Below are 24,706 nucleotides of genomic sequence, written 5' to 3' on the forward strand. Positions count from 1 at the left end.
ATGGAACTATTTTTTGGATAGGTTTTATTGGCTCTTTAAATGAAACAATTAATCATATCCCAGTGCAAAATTTAATCTTGTTGGAATCAAACAAGCATGAAATTACAACCTCTTTTTTCTTCCTATTCCATCCTGCAGTCTTGCTATCAAAGAGAAACACCAGATTTTCTAAAAATAAAACAGTCATTTTTTCCTTCTTATTCATTCAGAAACCAGAAGGAAAAACAAAAGAAATCGAGGAAACCAAACAGGGCCAGCCAAGTGAGCAAGAAAAATACCAGAATGTACCCCACATATTCCCCTTGTGAACCCACAGAGAAGCGGTCCGGAGCAAAGAAACGGACGCTCCTCTGGCCCCAGAAAAAGCCTTCCCTGCACCCGTTCTTTGGTGCGCCAAAGCCAAAACGCTCCCCCCCACTTGGCTCCTTCGTGTCCGCCGTTCCTTCCAGCCGTCACCCGCAGCCGCCCTCCACGGGTTCACCACCGGTGCACGCCAAGCCAGCCGCAGGGCTCCAGCCTCCAGCACCAGCGACGGACGCCCAGCCCCCACCCACAAAACCCCACCCCCCCTTCAAGCCCCAGACCCCCATTCCATCCTCGTGTCAAAACCTCCCGAAGCTCCCTCCCTCCCCAAAAGCGATCGCCAGCTCAGCCAAACCCGGCGACCTCCCCACTGCGTCGGCGGCCGGGGAGAAGAGAAGAGGAACTTGGCTGAGCGATGGAGGACGTGCTGGACTCGGGGGCGGCCGCGGTCCACTTCAGCGGGCTCCGCCTCGTCTCGCGCAGCCTCTCCTCCTCCTCCGCCGGCTTCTCCGTCATCCCGCCCTCCCCTTCCTCCTGCAACGGCACCGCCGCCAGGCAGCAGCCCTTCGTGATCGGTAAACCGCCCGCGCCGCCGCTGATTTCCTTTCCTCCCTCCCTCCCTCCCTCCTCGGCATGCCCGTTTTTGTTTCAGTTCTGTGATTACTAATTTATTTTCCGTGCGTTTTTCTGCTGGTATTTTCTGCAGGGGTGACGGGAGGGACGGCGTCGGGGAAGACGACGGTCTGCGACATGATCATCCAGCAGCTGCACGACCACCGCGTCGTGCTCGTCAACCAGGTGCGCTGTGGTCATGTGCTGTGCGGCGCTCGTCGCCTCAGCCGGATTGCTTTTTTCTTTCTTCTGTCTGTGGGCTCTGACTGAACTTGTTCCCCGTTAGTACTGCCGTACTGTACTGAGATTTCGATGATGTGTTTTATGTACTCAAGTTTGGTGATTGTGACGTTTGTTTGTTCAATTTTAGAGCATGAGTGGTTCGAGTTGGGACTTGGGAGACTCCTGTACTGTGGTGATGGCCCAGATTAGTTGCTTGTTTCATAAATAGATCCCAACAATTGCATATAAGTGGAGTGTTGTCTGGCGGGATTTGGATCGGTTCTTTATCTAGTTATCTGATCCTTCCTCGATTTTTTTTTTGGGAAATCTAGTTATCTGATCCAGGATTGCTTGTCTGTTGAATTTCAAAGTGTTTAAAGAGCTAATATAATTAAGCTTTGTGTGATTTTGCAGGATTCATTCTACCATGGTTTAACCGAGGAACAATCTGAACATGTGCAAGACTACAACTTTGACCACCCTGGTACTTGATTTGATGAAAATCTATGCCTTTTTTTACTGCAGGGTTTCAATTCAGTTTACTTTTGGTTGGATCAAGATGATAAGTTTCTTTCTTTGCAGATGCATTCGATACCGATCAACTTTTGGAGTGCATGGGAAAGTTAAAAGCTGGTCAATCTGTAAACATTCCTATATATGATTTCAAGAACCATCGCCGATGCTCTGAAAGTTTTAGAAAGGTAATAACAGCATAATCAGCCATTGATGTGAAAGTGATGATGCCTATTTTTTTTTTGCTGTAATTATTGGTGCACAACTTTGTATACAAATGTTTTGTGTAAAGTATGCGGGTGAGATGAAAATTAATGACATGAAATGCAGGTTGTTTTCTGCCACTCTTGTGAGCGGCAATTTAATTTATGTTATTAGTGCTTTCATTTTTAGGGTATATTACTTGTCGCTTTCTGTTTTGGTATTTCCCATTATAGACATTTGGCGCCAACATTCCGACAAGTACACTGTTCATAATATGTACTGCGAGGTATTTGTTATCAAACGAGTTGCACATGATGAAAAGCTGAAACTATAAATTCACGAGTTTTTAGGGATGGGGGATATGCAAGCATGATGACATTATATTTATTATTTTTTACTGTTTTGCTATCTCAATCTACGTGAAAATTCAATTTTCAAATGTGCTGACGATCTCGGCCACCATGGCCCTAATTCTTCCGTAATAAAACATGGGAGTTTTTGTCGTTTTCTGTCTCCGGTGGCCCTAATTCTTCCGTAATAAAACATGGGAGTTTTTGTCGTTTGCTGTCTTTCGTTGGCCCTATTTCTTCCGTAATTAAACATGGAAATTTTTGTCGTTTGCTGTCTTTCATTAAAGCAGGCAAACCCAAATGGTAATGATCGATAACTTTGTTCCAAACTCCTCATATGATTAAATCACTGATTACTTATTTTTGTTAGGTCAATGCATCAGATGTCATCATTCTGGAGGGCATTTTAGTTTTTCATGATCAAAGGGTGCGTGACTTAATGGACATGAAGATTTTCGTTGACACAGGTTTATTGCTTGTTCCCTTTGTTATGTATGCGGTCGTTAACTTGCTACAATTTTCAAGACATTGCATGCTCTCAGTGTATCGTATCTTTGATTTGTTAATGCTTAGTCATGTTTGTATCCAGTCTTTGATCACTCACCCTTTCTTGTGGTTGCCTTTGTGCATCCGTTTAGATGCTGATATCAGGCTTGCCCGGCGAATAAGGCGTGATACAGTTGAAAGAGCTAGAGATGTTCTCTCAGTGCTTGAGCAGGTAATTGAAACACTAGTGTTTTCTGCATTACCCTGGTATATATGAGATTATCCTTTTTGACATGAACTTTTGATGAAATGATTAGTATGGGAGATTTGTGAAGCCTGCATTCGATGATTTTGTTCTGCCTTCCAAGAAGTATGCTGATGTAATCATACCGCGAGGAGGAGATAACCATGTTGCCATTGATTTGATAGTGCAACATATCCATACAAAACTTGGACAGCACAACCTGTGCAAAATTTACCCAAATGTTGATGTGGTTCATTCAACTTTCCAGGTACACTTTGTTCTCCCTGTTGATCTTGAGCTTTATAGTTGTACTTTAGATTTCCAAACTTGTGATGATCTTAAAGATTTATCTAAACAGATTCGCGGAATGCATACTCTCATCCGCGATCAGGATATTACTACTCCTGACTTCGTCTTCTATTCAGAACGGCTGATTCGTCTGGTAATGCTTTTATTTCTTGCGACCTCTACCTCTGTCCTTTTCCTTAGAAACTTCCTTCTCTAGTTTAGTTGCTAAGTTTTCTGCATGGTTCACAAATGTTATCTACTGTTTACTAATGTGTTACCGATATCGAAATGTCTTGCTAGGTGGTTGAGCATGGACTGGGTAATTTACCATTTGCAGAGAAGCAAGTCGTTACACCTACAGGTACATCACTGGCCCTATTGTGTCATGCACCTTGGAATTTGTTCTCTAGGAAATTCTTTGGCATGCTGTAGTCAGATGGCTTAGTTCCACTTCCATCAATCTGCTTAAGTTATGATTGCATAGATGGACTAGCCACCCTTTTTTTCAAGGAAGATGGCGCTATGGCAGGAGCTCTGCCTTTTCGCAAGAATAGACTATCAGACATTAAATATACCTAGTTTATTATAGGAAAACCAGGTGATGCCAATACTGTTTCGTCTTGTCATTGGTTACCAGAGTTTGGGTGGAGATAACATAGCTTATCCCCTCAATGTGTGAAACAAAACGTGTGTTTCATAAGTATTTGCTGCATCGTGGAGTCTGAATCGCCTGCGAAACAATATTCTGGAATCTGTGACTTTAGTTTTGAGTGTTGGCCCTATTTTATTTACTTTATCAAAATGTGAACTCTACATTTATGTTAACACAAACCACTGTAGAGCATCATGATTATTTTGCTTTGTCCAGGGGCTATTTATTCGGGAGTTGACTTCTGCAAGAAGCTCTGTGGAGTGTCCATTGTTCGAAGGTATGCCCCTGTTCTTAAACCTGATGGTTTGAAAGGTCATAATTTAAGGTTTACCATATTATAGCTTTATCTGTTGCTTCCAGTGTAACTCTTATGAGTTAAACAGTCAACTAGCCTTAATCGCCATACACAAGCTCTTCTGTGATCTTTCTGTATACACTAGTTGGAAGCAGAAGCACTGCAGCAGTAAAGTGATGCAAATAATGGTTCAAACTGGATTTTTGTGTCCTCTTTACATGCAGAAGTTTAACTTTCCTATATTGTATGTTCTCCAAACGCGGAAATTTCAAGTCCAGAGGATATAGCTATAACTTATGATCTATTCTGTTCAAATATTAATGACCTTTAACCCATTGTTCGCCACTTGGAACTTGTGCAGCTAGTTAAACTTGGTACCATGTCTTTACCTTCCGGTCCCCTAGTTATACTTTTGCAATGGAGTCACTCATGCAATTAGTTTTTTGAAGTATTTTCTTGCATGTGTTATTAAATTTGTATATACGTTTGACCGCCAGTGGTGAAAGCATGGAGAATGCGTTGCGTGCTTGCTGCAAGGGGATAAAAATCGGTAAAATCTTAATACATCGGGTCGGAGATGACGGACAACAGGTTAAGTGTTCTTGACATATGCTTTCATTGAAATAGTCATGAAAATAGTTCATTATGTATTTCTGTAATAAACCTTTTTTTTTCTTGGCCAGCTCATTTACCACAAGTTGCCCATGGATATTGCGGAGCGTCATGTTCTACTTATGGATCCTGTGCTTGGTACAGGTTAGTGGCACATAACCATTGGATCTTTTCGTTATAGTTCTATGTGCATATTTGTTCAATTTAAGAACTAACGGATGCTAGTTATTTAGCTCAGAAACAAAATTTTATCCCTCCTTGTTTCTACAGGCAACTCAGTAAACCAAGCTATAGAACTTCTCATAAGAAAGGGAGTTCCGGAGGACCAGATCATGTTTCTGAATCTTATCTCGGTAAAGTTGTCTAAACTCACTAGTCCAGTTACCATTCAATACCTGTTTCCTCGTTTTTGCTTATTTGTTTACGGCATTTTGTAAACAGGCTCCTGAAGGGATCCATAGTGTCTGCAAGCGATTCCCTCGCCTGAAGATTGTGACCTCTGAGATCGACCTTGGGTTGAATGAGGAATACCGTGTGGTACCAGGGTTGGGCGAGTACGGTGACCGCTACTTTGGCACAGACTGATGTTCCCATCGATGCTGCTTCCATTGTCAGTGTAGCGATACCCGGGTTAATTAGGGCTAACCTTACCATTGGGGGTATACTGGTGTTTGGTTGTTAATTGGGTGGTGTTCCAGCAGAGGGGGGGCGCAGGCTCTCTAGCCACCATTGATTGGAGGCGCCCAGATCGATCATGTGATGATGTTTGCATTATCAACTCATGTGACTTAGAATCCTGGTTGTACTGCTGTTGATGTTGCTCGTCGCCTGTGTACTGTGGGTTGTGAAATGTATATCCGCTTGCTGGCGGATGCTTGCTATTTCAGTCGTGTCTGAACTGCTGCATGCTCGATTGCGTCTTAAATTTATGTTGACATCGCTTGTGCATGGTTTATACAGTTCGTATCTCTTCTCTAAGTTTTTTTTCTTGCATGATTTACTGTTGATGCCGTGAAATTTCAGCTGCGGTTTTGCTGCTTGAAAAATATATTTCAGCTCCGGTTTTGTTTATATTTCTCTTGAAAATATATTTTATCTCTGACTTCGTTTCTTCAAAATACGGTATATGTAAGCTGTGAATTTTTCCTTTATTCCCTCTATTCCCAGATACTTTTCGTGGTTTTAGCGTAAAGACCAAATATTTTTTCGTGGTTTTAGTGCAAAGAAACGGAGGAGTAAGTAATTCGAGTTGTATATTTCAGCTGTCTCTTTTTTGTACAAACATTTCGCGTAGGGATTTCACGCGAATACTGCTGCAGAAATACCTCGGTGAGTCGGCGAGCCCATGCTTCCGGGGTGACAAGGTTTGGAACGAGCAGGTAACCGGTTATTTTGCTGAAATTCTTAGCTTCAAGCTGTGGATCAATCAAGTGGATTTCCTGGCATGTCAATCTGACAAGATGGGCATCTTCACGGTCTGAGCGCTTCCGTGACAAGGGTAATCCTGGCTCTAGTTTTTTTTTTTTTTTGAGAACCTCTGGGATGTTTATTTTTTTTTGAGGGAACTCTGGGATGTTTATTTGGAGCACCGAAGTGCCGGAACCCGAGCAGTTCCTCGGCTTAACGGGCTGTTTGCATCCAGAGTCCGTCGAGTCTACGCGGCCCAGCCCAATAGCCCTTGTTACCCACCCGTCACGGGATTTGAGCACGGAATACGGGCGCGGCAGGCAGGAACAGAGCTCAACTGCGCAGAGACGAAGACGGCGCGACCATCCCCATACCTTTATTTCCTTCTCCAAGGTCAGCTAGCGCCGCCGCCGGCCCCTCCTCCGGCGATTCGCCGCCGCCGCAGGGTCCCCGCCTCGGTAATTGCCGGCTCCAATCACCTCTCGCCTTAATCAATTTTGCAGTCATTGACAGAAGGAGATTAGTTACTGCTAGCCAAGGTTAAAAGAAGGATTAGTTACTGGTAGTCCACGATCGGCTGGTTAATTGCAAGGAATCAGGCACTGGTAGTAGCAGTGCTACTTGAAACTTTGATCCGCGTCGCATCATTGCATGCAGCCGCGTGTTTAAGGCAAGGAATTTGCAATCTAGGCATCTAGCTAGATACTTTAGTGCTTTTAGCACTCTTTATGGAAAATAAGATTGGCAGCATGTGAAAACCTTGCCTCTACTGCTATTTTTACTGACATGGCCCTTGTCATTAATTAACCCGGTACCATCACAAATAGGTCGTAACTAGGAAAATACCGTCCGACAAAGGAGATGACACGTGGGGGCACCACGTGTCATCCTCATGTTGGACATAATTTTTCTAGTTGCGCATCTCGGTGATCGTATCGAGTAAAATTTTGAATAACTTCAAATGGTACTGTCTACACAGTTTTTTTACTTTCACTTTTCGGATAAGTGTATTAGAATGCATCTGTGAAGTGAATACGGTAAGTGAACCAAAGTTGCCCAGAATTTGAGTGATCCCTTGGCATTGCACGGAACCATTTTGCTTGGGAGTCTGGACAACATATTCTTGCCCGTTTCATCACTCCCAATTCCAATTACTTCGAGGCTTCAAGCTCACAAATTCTCTAACATCCTAAGTCTACATCATGAGAACAAATCTAGGCATTAGAGCAAATCTCCGACATTAGAAGCAAACTCTGAGCCCTTAACCTACAGAATTACGTCCCATAAATCTCCACACACACACCCAAAAAAGTTTCTGCCAAGTGTACTATATATACACATGTGTAGTGCTGAAAGTAGTAGTAGAAGCTAGCTACAGCTTGCCATACATTTTAAAGCATGGCACTCTTCTCTGATGATGAAACATCCTATTATCAGAGGAGCAGCAATAAGAACGTCATGGCTTGCAAGGTGAGAGGGGACATGAGTAAGCTCCTCCCGGTCACCTCCTTCTTCATCGGCGCAGCGTTGACGGCGGCCTTGGTCTTCTTCGGGGCTACCCTTGATGTTAACTGGCGGCCCTCCGCCCTGACCTCATGGGGCAATGGTGCTCGGCCGGCTCCTGACGAGAAGGTCAGTGATCATCTCGTTGTTCTTGTTGTTGTGCTTGAAGTATTTATTTTGTTTTTCTGTTGCCAGAAGTTCGGACCTATATATGATTCTGTAAAACAGTTTTTGAGAATTTGGCCTTGAAGGTAGAAGAAGACTAAGACTGTCTTGTTTATAGATAATGCATCTTCTTATGTCTGCATGAGGCAGATGCCAAATAGTGATGCTATTTTCTTCTTGTTTAAGAAAATGTATCTTCATCTTATTTTTCTTTTCATGGTGATGCACTTGATCACGCGCATTTAACTGCAATTTGGTTGAGTGGAGCTAACTATGTTGTATAGCAGTACAAGTAGCAGTAGCACCCATAAATTTACAACAGGATAAATGTTTAAAAACTACATTGTGTACCTTATTAACTGTTATTGAAAATGCAGCTCCTTGCCTACTTTGTCTCATATTATCTTACAGTATATTTTTACTATAATGTGATGATGAGCTCTGTTATTTCCATCTCTGTAATAATGTGGAGTGGAAAACATGTGCAATATCTCCAATCACTGAACTAAGCGCTATGACGAAAGATCCATCCACGGCAAAATAATTATAATGCAGTTATAACCGCAGATATCTTTGGGCAAGTAATCTAGTCTAGCTAAATTGAATTTATAATGCCAATCAACTGCATGTTGATTGTACTTTCATGATTGGCTTAAGATAAGCCTCCTATAGCTTTGTAATATTCAGATCCAAAAAGCCTTAAAGCTGAACTTAACGTGCAGAGGCAACGAATATGCTAGCCTGTTGACATGGCTTTGGCAACTTGATGATTGTCACACACACAAAAAAAAAAAGCTTTGACAACATGATTCGGGTGATCAGATAGGAAGATTTGCATGAATTTTCCAGCTTCAAAATCCAAGGATCACTTTATATCTGTTCAGAATCTTGAAATCAAAATCCTGATCTCGATCATCACATTTGCAGCATCTAAATTTTAATCAAACATAACATTTTTTTTACTTAATTTCATCTTTGCAGATGAAAGCATTTGCAGAGCTTGCAGAGGTGCTGAAGAACGCGTCAATGGAGGACAAGACCGTGATCGTGACGTCGATCAACCGGGCCTACGCGGCACCCGGGTCGCTCCTGGACCTTTTTCTGGAGAGCTTCCGTCTCGGCGAGGGGACCGCGGCGCTGCTGGACCATGTCCTTATTGTGGCTGTCGACCCGGGCGCATTCCGGAGGTGCCGGGCGGTTCACCGCCACTGCTACCTCCTCCGGCAATCCCCCAGCGCCGTCGACTACAGTGGCGAGAAGCACTTCATGACCAAGGACTACCTCGACATGATGTGGAGCAGGAACAGGTTCCAGCAGACCATCCTCGAGCTCGGCTTCAACTTCCTCTTCACGGTACGCGACACCATGTGCAACAAGTTTATGGACCGCCGGTGCAATTTACTCCTTGCCAATGTGTTACATGGAAAATGGGTTTCATGTTTCAGGACATCGACATCATGTGGTTCCGGAACCCACTGCGGCGCATTGCCATCACATCGGACATCGCCATCGCCAGCGACTTCTTTGACGGGGACCCGGAGAGCATGGGGAACCGGCCCAATGGTGGGTTCCTCTATGCACGGTCGATGAACCGCACGGTGGAGTTCTACCGGCGGTGGCGGCGGGCAAGGCGGCGGTTCCCGCCAGGAACCAACGAGCAGGAGATCCTGGGCCAGGCGCAGGGGGAGCTGAGCCGGCGGGCCGGTGTGCGGATGCAGTTCCTGGACACGGCCCACTGCGGCGGGTTCTGCCAGCTCAGCGGCGACATGGGCAAGGTGTGCACCCTGCACGCCAACTGCTGCACCGGCCTTGCCAACAAGGTACATGACCTCAAGAACGTGCTCAGGGACTGGAGGAACTACACGGCGGCGCCTCCTGAGGATAGACGCCGGGGAGGGTTCCAGTGGACCAGACCCGGTAGATGCATCCATTGACACACTCCACAGACATTCTGATATTGATTTTACGAGGTCATCACACATTTAGCTTTTAGCAATGCTGGATTTTGTTGTTACGTTGTAAAGAAAATGTTCCAATTGATCGTGTCGTAGCTTGCACTGTTTGCATACCAATGTCGTTAGGGATTTTCCAGAATTGTGATGGAATATCTGCAGGAGTAAATGTTACCAACCATAGCCTGTACTGAGACAGTATTCAAACATCTACTTTATCTTGCCTTGTCTTTTTTGACTCGCCAGTCATTCTTAAAACAAAATTTTCAACAGCTCAGGCAAACAGAAGAGAAAAATGAACCCTAGTCGACAGGTCAACAGTCGGTAAGTCAAAACATGCTCCTCTAGGAGTTAAACTTGAGACCACACAATAATGACCAACCTTCAGACGTGCATTAATAGGAGTTACCAAGAACATTATAAGCAATGTAGAAAGTAGATGCTTGAAGTGAACTGATGAACAAGCATCTTCAGCAAATAAATTTAAGTAGACAACTGACCAAATATCTGAAAATGTTTTAGCATACAATTCGCATCACAAGGATAGCATCAACCTTAACAAAGTCTGACTCAATATCGATACCAGAAAGATGAAAAGGGCAACACTGCCACAAAAAGTACTCAAAAAGAACTACAGCTACGATTCTTGGATGAATATCACTGCACGATTACATAGCTTTCCTCGGTGCGACGACGTTGTCAGGCTGCACAAGAAACAGCATGGATTAGGAGAAACAAAAGAAAGTCAAATATCTACATGCCAAAAAAGGGTCCTTTATTAAAAACTACATATAATAACAGGAACTCAAACTGACAGGGGTAAATGCATCTCACAAGAAACAGCATGGATTAGGAGACGCATACCTCTTTCTTCACAGGCTCTTCCTTCTCTGACAAGATCAGCTCAATGTGGCAGGGATTGGACATGTAAGCTGCAAAATAAGAACTGTTAGTAAATGCCCGATGGAGACATATCAAGACAACCCATTTGAACTTACGATTAATGCGTCCATGAGCACGGTATGTGCGGCGCCTCTGCTTCTGGGCTTGGTTCACCTGGATGTGGGAAATGTAAAGGGTGTCGACATCCAAACCTTTAACCTATAAAGAAACAGATGATAGATTAGTCAGAACAAAGTTGCACATTAAATAAAAATAGAATGAAAGGAGAAACTAGCTGCAACAGCATACCTCAGCGTTACTCTCAGCATTCTTCAGCAAATCCAACACGAACTTGGCTGATTTTGCAGGCCAGCGACCTTGCCCATTTGACTGGCGATTCTTTGCTTGTGCAGTACGGCCCACACCCCTACAGTACCTCCGGAAGGGAATCGCTTGTTTGTGGGCGAGAACATCCTCAAGGTACCTCTTAGCCTTAACCAAAGGCATCTTGCGAAGCGCGAACGCTGTCTCCCTGGTGTTCTGTGTCCAGTATTTGGAAGTTAGACAGACAAACAAGAAAAGATATATCGAGTTAACAATGAAGCAAGTAGCACAAACCAGCAATGAGACCAGATTCCTACAATAAACTAACAGCACACAGCTTGCCATATGTGAGAAGGCTCAGCTAAGGAATTCACACATACCCTTTCATTCGACTAAAAGTTGATAGGATTGCCCTAAGCCCCAAATCACTTACGGTATACTCCACTGTTATGATAACAGTAATTCAACGGAATGAGAAATATTCTAGGCAATTAATACTGATTTTGTGGGAAGTACGAGACACCCATGGAACTTTCCAGCAAGTGTAGGTCTTGGGTGAAATCGAACACCATTTAGGTACATCCTAATAACAAAGCATCACTAAATACGATGGCACATTCACACTGTCCGCGAACCATTTGTCACTGATAAAGAACACAAAGGCTCTCAGATGACAATGTCTCGGTATCCCTAAAGTAACGTGGGAACTGTTCATGCAAACAACAGCACAAAACCTTTACTCTTCCGGTTTATCACACTCCAATCCCTATTCTGTGAAGACATTACCGCACGTCCAAAACCCTAGATCAACAGGATTGCATGACAATTGAAAAGACCAACTCCCTAATCAATCCGCAACCTATCAACTACTCCAGTACACAGTACATGCAAAACGGAAGTTATCTCTCCACGAGAGGGGAGCGGTTCACGAAACTCACCTTGAAGTGGACCCTGAGATCCTTGCCACATGCCTTGGCCGCTGCGCAACAAAATAAACACGAAAAACTCAGATCAAAACCCACACCACATGGAGAAGGATGAACTGCAAGCAAATCGGGACGGAGCCGTTGGAGGAACAGAGAGGGGAAGGCGAGATCTTACACTTGGTCGGGTTGGACGGGTCCCGCGAGTACTTCACCTGCGACGCGAGCGGAGGATGTTAGAGCGACTGCGTATAACATGGGGGGGAAGGATTGCGGCTGAGGAAAGAGAGGATGATGCTTACCATGGCGGCGGCGGCGGCGGCGGACGGAGAGGAGGAGAGCGAGGAGGGAAGGGGGTGGCCTTGGCACGAACTCTCCAAACAGAGGGCTCAATGAGTCGGCGGCGGAGGTCTAAGAGGAGGACGCGAGAAACCCTAGAGCCTTCGATTCGAGCACTTTATGGGCCAGAGGCCTGATTTGTGTCGTGAATTTGGGTCGTGGAGGCCCATGTGTGTTGGATGGGCCCAACCGTTTTCTCCCTCGTTTTTTCCTTTAGAATTTTTAATTAAAACGTTTCCAGTTCGAAAAAAAAAACGTTTCCAGATAACCATAGAAGATAAAACCATGGTGTTATCGTGGATTTCACATACAACGATACTGAATGTGGTATCGAAATTGACAAAATCATTATTGGTATTACACCATCAATGATTATGAGTAGAAATATAAGCTGCTATTATGATAAGATGCTCGTGATGCCAAACGAGTTTCCGTAAAATTTTCAAACTAAAACTTATAGGTTTGATGGATATCTTGACCATGTTCTTTTTGTTGTTCCAAACTTGTTAACAATGAGAACCAGGCGTTGACCAGTTCGTTATGGGCCTTTACTCATGAATTTTTCTGTTGCAGAACTCCATGTTCGAGCACGGAGTTCCGTAGGAGGAGCGCTTGTGTATGTCCCTCTTTAATAAATCCTCAAGGTTCTCACAAAATAAAGGCCTCTCGTTGAGTTTGTTTCTCGAGCATGTTAGGTTACAGATTGCAACATAACATTGGGTGGAGCCAGCATTCAGGGCCTTTATCGACCTAGCAAAGACTAGAAAAGATCTTTATGACAATCAAAACGATGCCAACATTTAGGAGGCTCCATATTTGGACAACGAAGCCTCGTCTTGATCTCTTCATGCAATCTTCTTCTTCAGGTGGGGATTCGGTACAACACAAACACATAACATACAAAGACTATATTTTTGCAGCTCATCAGTTGGCACACAATTCCCGACGCTATGGTAATTTTACAGCTCCCTCCATATCTTGTATGATTTATTTCCACAAGCAAAGACTTGACGTGCCTTCTATATGCTAATGCTTGGTACTCCCAGCTCACCAGCACGTATGCACTCTGCTTCTTAGCTACTCCGTCCGTTCCGTTTTCACGAGATGTTCTAGTCTTGTACTAAGTCCAAGTGTCCAACTTATGAAATTTTGATCAAATCTATAGAAAAAACTACAGACACCTATAACTCTATATTACTACATTTTTCGAGAAAAGTTTGATTCAAGACAAAGCTTATAAGCTTATGTCATCTCACAGAAAAAAAGAAGGAAAAAGATTAAAGCATGCGATGTTCGAAAGAAAATAAAAGAAAAGTATTCAGGACACCACACTACGGTTTGGTGGTGGATAGGGTGAGAAGATTCGATGACTTCCTATTATATTAGAACCCTTTTTCAATGAGAACAGAAAAGTGATTCACACCATTTCTGTTCTCCCGGTCATGCTCGTGCATCGTCCCTTTCTGCACCGGAGACAAATCTGGCCAAAGAGAGCGATTAGTTACTTAACAGACGCAGATGATTGGCAGAGGGGGGGCATTTAATGCTGGTCTACTTCAGAGTTCAGAGTGATTGAAGCCAGAAATCCATTCACAGATGGTCCATGAGATGAGAATAGATAGGCATCCCTGTCTCTCTTGAATCGATCTCGTCTCTCATCTGATCGCCGGGAACCAATTGCCAGTGCATTATGCGTCTGGTCCAGGATTTCCAACAGTGGTACGGAAAACGGAATGAGAGGACGACTGTACACTGTTTTGTTGTCACGGACCAGCTCCTCAAACACGGCAAGAGTCGGTTTTTTTGACCTGGCTTTTTTTTACAGAGCTTACTACAGACCACAAGACTTTTCCCTCGACAAATGAGTCAATGACAGGCAGCCAGGCAGGCAGGTTCGACCGTGCAAGCACTCCGTAGATTCATCTTTCATGTCACAACGATCTCTGTTTTGTTTCGTCGACACGATTATTATCTGTTAAAGACAGGTACAGATAAACTGGGTATTTTATTTAGCTGTTCCAATCCAAACAAGTAGAACCGCAGCGATAACATACACGTAGGCGTAGCCAGGGAACGAAGGAAATTGCGTGGCGACCGTGTTGTGTGCTCGTCAACGTTGTCGCAGAAACGAATAAAATGATCATTGGGTGGCCAACGATATTTTGTTTTGTTTCACTATTTGCTGGCGTTCATTTCATTCGCTTTGGTCTTTCCAACCGCGGGCAGGCGACGAGACGACCAAGGAAGAAATTAACAAGCGAGTGAACTTTCCTTTGCTCTGCTCTTTGTCGTCGTCGTTTCCCGCGGCAGAGGAGAGCAGAAGCGAGAGAGAGAGAGAGAGAGAGAGTAGACTGGCTGACCGGCCATGGCGAGCGCGTTGTCCGCCGCCGGGCAGCAACAGCAGCAGCAGCAGCAGGAGCGGGCCGTGGGAGACGCGGAGCGCGACGTGAGGCGCATGGCGGCGTCCAAGGACGCGGTGGATGACATGATCCGCGTGCTCTCGGTCTACGACGCCGGGGACCTGTACCCGCTGTCTTCTCCGGCGCCGGGCAGGGAGCAGGCGCACGGCCGCGGCCAGGAGGAGGACGAGGAGGAAACGTTCGTGGCCGCAGAGGACGTCATCCGGCGGTGCAGCTCGACCTCCTCGTCGTGCGGCGCCGTGACCGACGACTACCTCTACGCCGTCGACGACGCCATCGCCGTCGCCGCCTTGCAGGGCGGCCTCGCGTCCCGCGCCGCCGAGGCCGTGCACGCCGCCATGCCGCGCCTGGAGGAGGAGGTCCTCGCGCTGCTCTCCTCTTCTTCCTCCTCCTCCTCCTCCTCCGCATACTCCTCCGCGACGCCTCGCCTCTCTTCATCTTCTTCCGCCGCCTGCTCGCCGGACCACGACCTCGGCGACGACGACGCCATTACCGGCGGCGGCACGATCCCCTTGTCCCCGCGGGCCGCCGTCTCCGTCCGGGCCGTGGCGGACCGGATGCTGCGGGCCGGGTACGGCCCAGAGCTCGCGCAGCTCTACGTGGCGGCCCGCCGCGGCCCGCTCGCTGAGTCCGCGGCGCGCATGCTGGGCGGCGCCGCCGACCACCCGCTGGCCATCGAGGACGTGCTCCGGATGGAGTGGCCGGCGCTCGACCAGAGGATCCGGCGCTGGAACCACGGCGTCAGGCCCGTCGTCAGGACGCTCATGGCCGGCGAGCGCCTGCTCTGCGCCGAGGTTTTCGCGTCCGACTCCGGCGCCGAGAACCTCGGCCGCGAGTGCTTCGCCGACGTGTGCCGCGGCCCCGTGCTGCAGCTCCTCGGCTTCGCGGACGCCGTCGCCATGTGCCCCCGCGCCACCGAGAAGCTCTACCGCACTCTCGGCATGTACGAGGCGCTCGCCGACGTCGCGCCCGACCTCCAGGCCCTCTTCTCCTCTGCCTCCGCCGGAGACGAAGACGAAGACGGCACGACGCGCGAGCTCGTGGCCGGCGAGGCGTCGGCCGTGGCGGCGCGGCTGGGGGCCACGCTGCGGCGGACGGTGGAGGAGTTCGTGGCCGCCATCGCTGGCGAGTCCTCGCGGCGGCCCGTGGCCGGCGGCGAGATCCACCCCATGACCCGCTACGTGCTAAACTACTGCGGCCTCCTCGCCGACTGCCGCGCCACGCTCGACACCGTCCTCCTCCTCGACCCCGACGACAACCCCGACGACGAAGACGCCATTAACAACGAAGCTCGATCTCAATCTCAGGGGGCGCCGTCGACGCCGTCGGGGCGGTGCATGAGGGAGCTGCTGACGCGGCTGCTGGGGAAGATGGATGAGAAATCCGAGCTCTACGACGACGCGGGGCTGAAGAACATCTTCCTGATGAACAACCTCTACTACGTGACCCAGAAGGTCATGGACTCGCCGCCGCTGCGGGAGCTCCTGGGCGACGACTGGATCCGCCGCCACCGGGGCCAGATCCGGCAGTACGAGACCGCCTACCTCCGGGCCTCCTGGACGGCCGCGCTCTCCTCCCTCCGGGACGATTCGCCGGCGAGCCCCCACGGCGGCAGCAGCGGCAGCGGCGGGAGGGCGTCGTCGGCGTCGAGGGAGAAGGACAGGCAGGCGAGGGGATTCAACGCGGCGTTCGAGGAGCTCTACCGGAGCCAGACGGCGTGGAAGGTGAGCGACCCGCAGCTGCGGGAGGAGCTCCGGATCGCCGTCTCGGAGCGGCTCATCCCGGCGTACCGCTCCTTCCTGGGCCGGCCCAGGCCGCAGCCCGCCAGGCACGTCAAGTACAGCCTCGAGGACCTCGAGAACTACATGCTCGACTTCTTCGAGGGCGCGCACAAGTTCGTCCGCTGATCATTCGCCGCCGGAAGTCGAAGCCGAGCCTCTCTCGTGCTTGCTTGCTTGCTTGTGTTCGTGTCGACGTGCAGATGTAAGTAGAGGAAACTTCAGGACTGTGTGTATATATATAGTGCATTCGAATTTCGAATTTGAATTTTTAGGAGATGGTGTTTGGCTTTCCTGACACAAGACAAGAGGATGATTTCTGGTCTGGGTTGGTGTAATCAGATTGTCTTTCTTTTTAGAATTTATAAAATATACTTCTTTCGTTGTCGAAATTTTACATGTATCTAGACACTTTTCTTCGATAAGAATTAGGAAGTACAAGATATCAGATTGATTTCAGTTATTTTTCTATTGGGCCTAACTCTATGGGGAACTGTAATGGGCCTTGAACTATTGGACTCATCTGATGCTCCTCCCTAAAGTATGTGATAAAAACAACAGGGCCTGCATGTCACGCCACTACTATGAAAGTAGGAATGTTAGGCCCATAAGTGCCTTTCTTTTTGCTAATTGTTCATGTTTACAAACCATTTTTTTGTATCTTTTGGCATTACAAGTCATTCCTTTTATATTTTTTGCACTGTTAGCACTTGCTCCTTCCCGTAAAAAAAACACTTGCTCCTTTTTTTTCTTGGCGTTAGAGAAACTCTTCTAAGACATGGAGAAACTCTTCTAGGACAATGAGCAATGTATTACAGTATTGTTTTTCGGCACTATCTACGAAAAGCAGAAACGTAAAACATCGGCGCCAGCCGTGGAAACCAGGAGCGGCAATGGTGGTAAAAGAAAGCTACTACGAGAAAAAAGCCAAATTAGTCAGAAGAAAAGAAAACGAGAGCAAGTGGTGTCCTCGCAATCGCCGACTCACCACACACACCAAGGCGCTCTCCTTGCCATCATCATCTCCCAAAATATATTGTGCGAGCCAGGAAACGAAAAACCAGCGAGCGACCAAGTGACCAGACGAAGACGATCGAAGCGCGACAGAGATGCCGGGGCTGACGGCGCCGTCGGGCTACGCGGAGGAGCCGCCGCGCCATCCGGCCCTCAGGATCAACTCTAAGGTTCGCCTCGCCCTCCCCTCCTTCACCCTATCTGTCCGGTTCCCGCGGTTGCGTGGGTTTGGATGGAATTTGCGACTGGCGGCTGGGCTCGCCGATGGGCGCCGGATTCGCGGCACGGGCCGGATGGATTCGCCGCCGCGTCACGCTGTTTGTGCCGTGGAGTGCCTGACGGCCCTCCCGTATGGCCGTATGCGACGTTGGCAACTGCTGCGGCTAAGAATTTTGGTCTAGTGACTAGTGGGGTGGGGGAGTGAGGACTGGGGAGGAGTACTACGTAATTTCAGTATAGCTAGGCGTAGGATTAGGAACGTGCTTATGTTCCAGTTTCGGTGAAACGCAGACAGGCTTTGGGATCAAGGGGGGATGCATTACTCGTTCCAGTTCACTCGATTGTAGTATTACCAGGCGCCCTGTCAGCCTCCTCCTGTTGCTGTGTGTATAGACCAGCATTTAGAAAGAGACATACTGGGTTAATCGGAAGGTGTTGGAATGGAGCAATCTGATTTGCTCCCAAGGTTTGTTCCAGGAAAGGACCTGAGGTCATGTGGGATGTTCGTGAATCGATTGCAGCGCAATATGAATGAATATACTGGTTTAATGTGGAGGGGGAAAAGCTCCTAAATATCGAAGGGGAGGAAGAGGACGAGCTGCGTGCTTGTGTTTTTCCCCATATGTTTCTGAATAGATAGGATGCACAGTGTCGTCGCGTTGTCATTTTTCCAGGGAACTGACTTTGACACTCTTTACCTCAGAGTTCAGATATATAAGAAACGGAAGAGCCGTATTTATCATTTACTGTATTTCTCCCAATTTCATTTGATTCATATGCTGTACTATACTCACCTCACCAGAAACCAACTGGGAAATATTACTATGTTCTTTTCTTATTTTTTTAAAGGAAATAATGACCCTATTTTGTTTTATTTGCGTACACTCTTTCCTGAACTACTTTCATAACCTATGCAACCACCAGACCTCACATTGCCACCGTGTTTGCTTTGCAGGAACCATTCAATGCTGAGCCTCATCGATCTGCGTTAGTTTCATCTTATGTCACCCCAGTGGATTTCTTTTACAAGAGGAATCATGGACCAATTCCAAAAGTAGATGATATATCAAGGTTTTTTCTTTTCAGAGGAACTATCTATGTATATCCATATATCATTATGATTTGTTATAGACGCTAAATGAAGTGCACAGCCTTATATCTGTATATAACCTGCTCAACAGATACAGTGTTTCCATCAATGGCCTTGTCAGCAATCATATGCAGCTATTCATGGCCGACATTAGGTAATGTACTTCTTAGTCACTTCTCATGCACCCGGAGATATTTCTCGCCTTTGAGTAAATAATCAACATAGCTTCACTTCCAGGATGCTTCCAAAGTACAATGTCACTGCAACATTACAGGTTCACAACAAATGCCTTCTATGCTTTTCTTATTAATATTTTATGGGGCTAATGTATGATTTTTTCTAGTCATTTGACGATACAATTGTGATACAAAAAGTGCGCAGGCAATAAGAGGACTGCGATGAGCAAGGTACGGAAAGTGAGAGGTGTTGGATGGGACGTGTCTGCTCTTGGAAATGGTAAGAGGTGCATTATGGAATCCATCTTATTTTGAGATTGCAGAAATGCAATCTGATGTACCCATGTAGGTGAATAGTGATTAGTGAATACTGACATCCAGAAGAAAATGCGCTAGATTTTGGCATGCTGGTAGTGTTACTTCATATATGTTGGCCACCACAGGAAGTATAAGGTTATTAATCGTATGAGTGGAGGCAATTTACAGTATTTCTAGCCTTTTTACTAGCCATGGAATTAGAATTTTGCTATAAGTCAGACAGCCTAATTGTATAGACAGTTTCTACTTACCTTTCCTTTATCTACCGAATTAATAACATTATCATACTTGATTATTATATCATACACTGCATGCCGAATGGGGCTGTTTTCCCTTCACCATATTGTAAAGCGGTCAGCGGATACATTTTTGTTCCTTTTTATTTTTATCTAGAACGTATGTATTTTTTGTATGATTCCAGCAACTTGGGGAGGAGCAAAGCTAGCTGATGTCCTTGAACTAGCTGGAATACCTAAACTCAGTTCAGTCACATCTTTAGGAGGCAAACACGTTGAGTTTGTCAGTGTTGACAGGTGTAAAGTGAGTATGACTATCCTTATTTCCCCGCAGTGATCCTACGCCCACCTCACTAATCTCAAGTCATTCATGTTTTAGGAGGAGAAAGGTGGCCCCTATAAGGCATCAATTCCACTCAAGCAGGCAACAGATCCTGATGCTGATGTGTTACTTGCATATGAAATGAATGGAGAGGTGAATGATTATTGATGTTTTTCTTCAGTAGTTTAAAACTGATATGATTTAACATTCATCATAGGGTTTGGGTTATTTTTCAAAATCTGTTTGTCCAAAAGCTTTTGTTTCTACCTTTTACTTGTTATTCCTCCCATTGTTTATTGCTTCAGGTGTTTGCACTTTGTTGTTTCCTAATGCATATGTTTCTGTGAAGCGGCTTTTGATGAAGTAGAGTGATAATTCGACATGGTGTGACCATGTGACATCATTAACGTATTGCATTCATATAGGTGCTTACTTTTTAAGGTGGATTTGCTAGTATACAAACAACATCCGAAGCATCTCTTACTGAATATGTATGTACCATAAGCTTATTTTGCATTGACAGAATATATCATAATTCAGAGTGGCTCTGTAGCTGTCTACAATGCTATGCCAGATTATGAAAATATTTACCGGGCAATCATACTTTGCTTGAGTTTAGATCCGACCCTGTTCTTTTGCTAAACTTCTTGGTTCCTATGTGGGTATGTACTGTACTTGATTGACCATGATTTACCATGTGTAGACCATCAACCGTGACCACGGATACCCACTCCGTGTTGTCGTACCTGGTGTTATAGGCGCACGTTCTGTTAAATGGCTGGACAGCATCAACCTTATCGAGGAGGAATGCCAGGTTTACTGAAAATTCAAATGCAGTACCTCTTCTTCATTTTTTTTTGGAATAATGCTGATCGCTGTTCTCAACCAGGGCTTTTTTATGCAAAAAGATTACAAGATGTTTCCACCTACTGTAGACTGGGACAACATTGATTGGTCTACTAGAAGACCACAAATGGATTTTCCTGTACAGGTACTGTACTAGCAATTCTTTTCTTTTTTTTGAGCGGGATACTAGCAATTCTAATCTTTTCTGTCGAAGTAATCACACTTGGGTTGGATTGATAACATAGAATGACACACATTATACCTTTCTTTATTTCTCGGTGGCTTCATTTTCTTCTCCTTGTATATTTCAGGGCTAGTCCTCAAGTGTACTTAAAGACATGTAGTCTCAGTACTCACATTAGCACTAGAAAGAAAAACACCTTTCACCTATAAATTCTTAATTGCAATTCACCTTTCAGTTTTACTCTCACTGGAACGTTCTCAATCTTGCATCACCATACTGGCTCACACTTGATTTACTACAGAATTTGCAGCTGGCAGTGGATATATAGTTAATCCTGGTATTATTATTGAATATAAACACACAAAGATTGCTATAGATTTCTACTGAACTATTCCAACAAGTAGGAAAACATGAACATTCTAAACCGCTTGTCTTGCTTCCATGCCTGGCAATTTTGTATGAAGATTAAATCGACTGTTTTGCTTGCATTGTTGACTGTTGATGATGTGATATAACGGTCTAAGATCCTGCTATATGTTTATTTGCAGTAGTTATACTTGGATTCCACAGCAAAAATGTTATCATGCATGTAATTTTTGCCAACTACAAAGGAATTAAATCTACGCAAAATAGAGAAACTACAATACAGTGTGGTTATACACTTACTGATACTGCGCTCTGTGTGCAGTAGAGGTGACTTCATTTACTATGGGGAATATTGGCCAACATAGGTCTGGTGGCTGTTTGCACATTCATTTTATTGTGATTATCTGATGATAATGTCATTCTGATGTCCAGATTGGAATCGGATGCAAGAATCTTTTAAACAGGGTCTAAAATTATGCAAGAATCTTGTGTCCTTTCTTAGGTGTAGTTTTGTACAATTGATGCAGCTGGTATCCCTGTAGACGTTACTTTACCATGAATTTGCTCGGCTGTTTGTTGGTTTATTCTGCGCAGATGCAACTACCAAGCTCTTAGTTCTCCTACAACTTATTTTTTTTAATGAAGTTAAGTTGGGTTTCTGGATATCTCATGTTTCTCTTTTTGGATTTGACTAAGCAGTCTGCTATTTGCACCCTGGAGGATGTGGATGTTATCAAGGAAGGAAAGGTTGGTATTACTTCCATGATAGAAAGGGATGTGTACGCTAAGACTGATCCTTGTGTAGGTAGGATTGACGAGATGTAAACACTTGTGTGCAGGCTAGGATTGCTGGATATGCAGTCTCAGGTGGTGGCCGTGGCATCGAGAGGGTAGATGTATCTGTTGATGGGGGTAAAACATGGGTTGAGGCCCACAGATATCAGAAAAGCAATGTGCCATACGTTTCTGATAGAGCTCAAAGTGACAAGTGGGCATGGGTTCTCTTTGAGGCTACATTAGACATACCAGCAAATGCTGAGATAGTAGCTAAGGCGGTAAGTGAAATCCACTAATGGATGCAACACAGTTTTTCATCTTTTGTTGCTTACATCAATAAGTCTGAAAATGCATCTTCTGGGCAACAGGTGGACTCAGCTGCAAACATTCAACCTGAAAAAGTGGAGGACATATGGAACCTGAGAGGAATTCTCAATACATCTTGGCATCGGATCAAGATACAGAATTCGTTGTGCGCAGCAAGGTCGAATATGTGAAAGAAGTATTTTGCTGCGCCCTTGGACAAGCAGCATGCTAGACCTCACGAGTCAATGATAGCCTCGAATAATAAGCTGCATCAGCTTAATTTCTGCGATTTCCGTATAATGCTGTGCCACGGTACTATGGTGGGAGTAGTGTTACTGGTCTGAATTTGTTTCTGTGTTCACATATCAGTCTTAAAAATAACTGTCCGTGCTGGTTGATCTGATATGAAGAAATTTTCTGTGTCGGTCTTAAAAATAACTGTCCTTGCTGGTTGATCTGATATGAAGAAATTTTCTGTGTCAGTCTAAAAAATAACTGTCCTTGCTGGTTGATCTGATATGAAGAAATTGTGGATTATGCTTTACAAATTCATTAATTGTTCGTTTGAGAATTAACCACATTTTATTAGGCATAACTCCAAGCAGTTCGATGAACACAACATCTTTTTTTCGTGGAGAATTACTCTGCATTACAGTATCTCTACTTCTTCAGAAGCTTGATGGTGTTATTTAACAGCATGCTCGTTATGCTTGTTGCCATCAAACCTGAGTCGCGTACTAGAAAAGGCTGAAGAACATGGCAGGGAACTGCATTCTATCTGATAAAACCACACAACAATTCCAGTTGCAAAGATGTGATGTAGGAATATTTCCCTCATCTGTGCAAAGACTTCAGCCTGCAGTTGCAATGGCACTGATACCACCAGTGAATTTACACATGGATCACCTAAAACCTAGCACCTCTCGTTGTAACCAAACACAGCTTTGGCATCGTTTCCTAAGTGCCCCCTGCTGCTTCCTCATGCCCGTTAACATCGGCCTGCAAAAGATAATAAGAAACATTAGCAACTATAATTACTAGAACCATGTGAAATTGTAAACGAGAGGAAAAAAAGCAACACGGGCCGTGGAATAGGGGTAATTACTAACAGCATTTGACACTTGCTCCTTGTTTGGGTACATATCCTTCAGCATTTTGTCTAAAGAATCCTTAGCTAACCGGAGCTTCACTTCTTTCTGTCCTGATTTCGATGAATCCTCAACTGATGATGTACCGCAGTGAGGCTGCAGGGAAGATGAAGATTCATACTGGTTATGTCTTCGTCAATGATACCTTCGTTACAGTCTTAAACTATTGAGAAAGCTTCATCGACCACACAGTGAACTCCTCTCTCACATAGTAGGATAATAATCATCTCACATAATCAAGTTACTTGCAGGTTGCAGCAAATTGGCAAGACATTTATGCAAAGCAGCAAAAGTACATGGTATACTACCTCTGTAATCGCTGGTTGCTCCGAAGCGGCTTGATTTTGACTCAGATGGCATTTCGTTCTCTCTGAATTTTGAGCTGGCGCCTACAAAAAAAACGTGTCGGTGCTAAGCTGAGGCACAGATCCTTCTAAGGTTGAGAACTTCAGATACGAATAAACAAGGACTTTTTATGTTGACATCACTTGCACAAACAGTAACAAAAAATGTAAAACGAAGAGCATGCTTCACCATTGCTTGAAACCCTTGATACTGATGAAACTAAGAACATGCTTCACCGATAATCCGACTATGTATCGCATGAGTTTGCATAGTTTTCAGATCAATATGGCAGTATTATTACCTGATCCTTGGCTGTGTCCTGTCGCCACTCGGGCTGAAACTTCTGCAGAAGCAAAGTGAGCAGCCTCTGCAGCTCCGGCAACACCTCCTCGGGGAAGAGCTTGGGGATGTCGTCCTTGGCGACGTCGTCATGGACGCACCTGCGGATCAGTATCCTGAGGCAAACCAACAGCTGCGACACCAAGAGCGAGAAGTGTAAGCAACGGAGCTTTTGGGCGGCAAGGAAGGGGAGGAAGAAGAAGAAGCGGACGGACGGGGTCGAGTTCGGAGTCGGAGGGGATCTGGAGGATGTCGCGGACGACGGCGCGGTCGGCGGCGTCGAGGCCGGTGCGGCGGGTCCGCCAGAGCGCCTGCAGGACGTACTCCACCGAGTCCTTGGACCGCGCGCGCGCCAGCAGCGGCAGGTGCCCGTGCCCCCACAGCGCCGCCGCCGCCGCCGGTCGCCGCTCCTCCATCGTCTCTCTCGCCGGCCGGGTAATTGCTGGTGGGCTGGAAGTGGTCCTTGGGCCGTGAGGCCGTCCAGGAAGAAGGGGAGACTGACTTGACTGGCCCATCCACGAGCAAAGGGCCCACTAGTCAGAGAAG

The 24,706-nt window shown here is 45.8% G+C and overlaps 6 protein-coding genes across 6 annotated transcripts; 4 read left to right on the top strand and 2 right to left on the bottom strand.

Annotated features, from left to right (window-relative positions):
• The first annotated feature begins 401 nt into the window (after positions 1-401).
• Positions 402-5,720, top strand: LOC100835737 (uridine kinase-like protein 2, chloroplastic). The gene is made up of 14 exons (XM_003572390.4): positions 402-878; positions 1,010-1,101; positions 1,552-1,621; positions 1,720-1,838; positions 2,575-2,671; positions 2,843-2,922; positions 3,008-3,202; positions 3,293-3,376; positions 3,523-3,583; positions 4,091-4,151; positions 4,667-4,760; positions 4,853-4,925; positions 5,052-5,134; positions 5,223-5,720. Exons 1-14 carry the CDS (start codon positions 719-721, stop codon positions 5,364-5,366), a joined length of 1,413 nt encoding a protein of 470 aa, XP_003572438.1. The 5' UTR covers positions 402-718; the 3' UTR covers positions 5,367-5,720.
• Positions 5,721-6,510: 790 nt separating this feature from the next.
• LOC100836045 (uncharacterized protein At4g15970) lies at positions 6,511-10,340 on the top strand. Its single transcript, XM_014901324.2, has 4 exons — positions 6,511-6,646; positions 7,626-7,820; positions 8,838-9,209; positions 9,302-10,340. Exons 2-4 carry the CDS (start codon positions 7,647-7,649, stop codon positions 9,788-9,790), a joined length of 1,035 nt encoding a protein of 344 aa, XP_014756810.1. The 5' UTR covers positions 6,511-6,646; positions 7,626-7,646; the 3' UTR covers positions 9,791-10,340.
• Positions 10,238-12,364, bottom strand: LOC100842261 (60S ribosomal protein L17-2). Its single transcript, XM_003574768.4, has 7 exons — positions 12,240-12,364; positions 12,116-12,152; positions 11,953-11,993; positions 11,000-11,230; positions 10,807-10,909; positions 10,673-10,740; positions 10,238-10,512 (listed from the first exon to the last, which is right to left on the bottom strand). Exons 1-7 carry the CDS (start codon positions 12,240-12,242, stop codon positions 10,477-10,479), a joined length of 519 nt encoding a protein of 172 aa, XP_003574816.1. The 5' UTR covers positions 12,243-12,364; the 3' UTR covers positions 10,238-10,476.
• A 1,422-nt stretch (positions 12,365-13,786) lies between these two features.
• LOC100836356 (exocyst complex component EXO70A1) lies at positions 13,787-16,866 on the top strand. Its single transcript, XM_003572392.4, has one exon. It carries the CDS (start codon positions 14,642-14,644, stop codon positions 16,601-16,603), a length of 1,962 nt encoding a protein of 653 aa, XP_003572440.1. The 5' UTR covers positions 13,787-14,641; the 3' UTR covers positions 16,604-16,866.
• A 594-nt stretch (positions 16,867-17,460) lies between these two features.
• On the top strand, positions 17,461-22,820 carry LOC100842572 (sulfite oxidase). Its single transcript, XM_003574769.4, has 12 exons — positions 17,461-17,658; positions 18,663-18,778; positions 18,889-18,951; positions 19,035-19,071; positions 19,172-19,253; positions 19,713-19,831; positions 19,907-20,002; positions 20,553-20,663; positions 20,739-20,840; positions 21,945-21,992; positions 22,085-22,300; positions 22,391-22,820. Exons 1-12 carry the CDS (start codon positions 17,584-17,586, stop codon positions 22,517-22,519), a joined length of 1,194 nt encoding a protein of 397 aa, XP_003574817.1. The 5' UTR covers positions 17,461-17,583; the 3' UTR covers positions 22,520-22,820.
• A 465-nt stretch (positions 22,821-23,285) lies between these two features.
• LOC100836660 lies at positions 23,286-24,576 on the bottom strand. Its single transcript, XM_024461455.1, has 4 exons — positions 24,376-24,576; positions 24,123-24,293; positions 23,438-23,572; positions 23,286-23,327 (listed from the first exon to the last, which is right to left on the bottom strand). Exons 1-4 carry the CDS (start codon positions 24,574-24,576, stop codon positions 23,286-23,288), a joined length of 549 nt encoding a protein of 182 aa, XP_024317223.1.
• Positions 24,577-24,706: the final 130 nt, after the last annotated feature.

Source organism: Brachypodium distachyon, chromosome 3 (assembly GCF_000005505.3).
Source record: "Brachypodium distachyon strain Bd21 chromosome 3, Brachypodium_distachyon_v3.0, whole genome shotgun sequence".
NCBI lineage: Eukaryota > Viridiplantae > Streptophyta > Magnoliopsida > Poales > Poaceae > Brachypodium > Brachypodium distachyon.

Bases quoted from the DNA above. Each gene is read 5' to 3' on its own strand.
- LOC100835737 (XM_003572390.4), top strand. From the start codon at position 719: ATGGAGGACGTGCTGGACTCGGGGGCGGCCGCGGTCCACTTCAGCGGG. The intron at 2,672-2,842 runs GTTTATTGCTTG...GCATCCGTTTAG, and splicing joins GAAGATTTTCGTTGACACAG to ATGCTGATATCAGGCTTGCC. The intron at 3,203-3,292 runs GTACACTTTGTT...TTATCTAAACAG, and splicing joins TGGTTCATTCAACTTTCCAG to ATTCGCGGAATGCATACTCT.
- LOC100836045 (XM_014901324.2), top strand. From the start codon at position 7,647: ATGGCTTGCAAGGTGAGAGGGGACATGAGTAAGCTCCTCCCGGTCACC. The intron at 7,821-8,837 runs GTCAGTGATCAT...TCATCTTTGCAG, and splicing joins GGCCGGCTCCTGACGAGAAG to ATGAAAGCATTTGCAGAGCT. The intron at 9,210-9,301 runs GTACGCGACACC...TTCATGTTTCAG, and splicing joins GCTTCAACTTCCTCTTCACG to GACATCGACATCATGTGGTT.
- LOC100842261 (XM_003574768.4), bottom strand. The intron at 11,231-11,952 runs GTGAGTTTCGTG...TACTGGACACAG, and splicing joins ATCTCAGGGTCCACTTCAAG to AACACCAGGGAGACAGCGTT. The intron at 10,513-10,672 runs GTATGCGTCTCC...TTTCTTGTGCAG, and splicing joins AAGAGCCTGTGAAGAAAGAG to CCTGACAACGTCGTCGCACC.
- LOC100836356 (XM_003572392.4), top strand. From the start codon at position 14,642: ATGGCGAGCGCGTTGTCCGCCGCCGGGCAGCAACAGCAGCAGCAGCAG.
- LOC100842572 (XM_003574769.4), top strand. From the start codon at position 17,584: ATGCCGGGGCTGACGGCGCCGTCGGGCTACGCGGAGGAGCCGCCGCGC. The intron at 19,254-19,712 runs GTAAGAGGTGCA...GTATGATTCCAG, and splicing joins CGTGTCTGCTCTTGGAAATG to CAACTTGGGGAGGAGCAAAG. The intron at 19,832-19,906 runs GTGAGTATGACT...TTCATGTTTTAG, and splicing joins TCAGTGTTGACAGGTGTAAA to GAGGAGAAAGGTGGCCCCTA.
- LOC100836660 (XM_024461455.1), bottom strand. From the start codon at position 24,576: ATGGAGGAGCGGCGACCGGCGGCGGCGGCGGCGCTGTGGGGGCACGGG. The intron at 23,573-24,122 runs GTAATAATACTG...TCTTCCCTGCAG, and splicing joins AGGACACAGCCAAGGATCAG to CCTCACTGCGGTACATCATC. The intron at 23,328-23,437 runs GTTAGTAATTAC...TATCTTTTGCAG, and splicing joins AGGAGCAAGTGTCAAATGCT to GCCGATGTTAACGGGCATGA.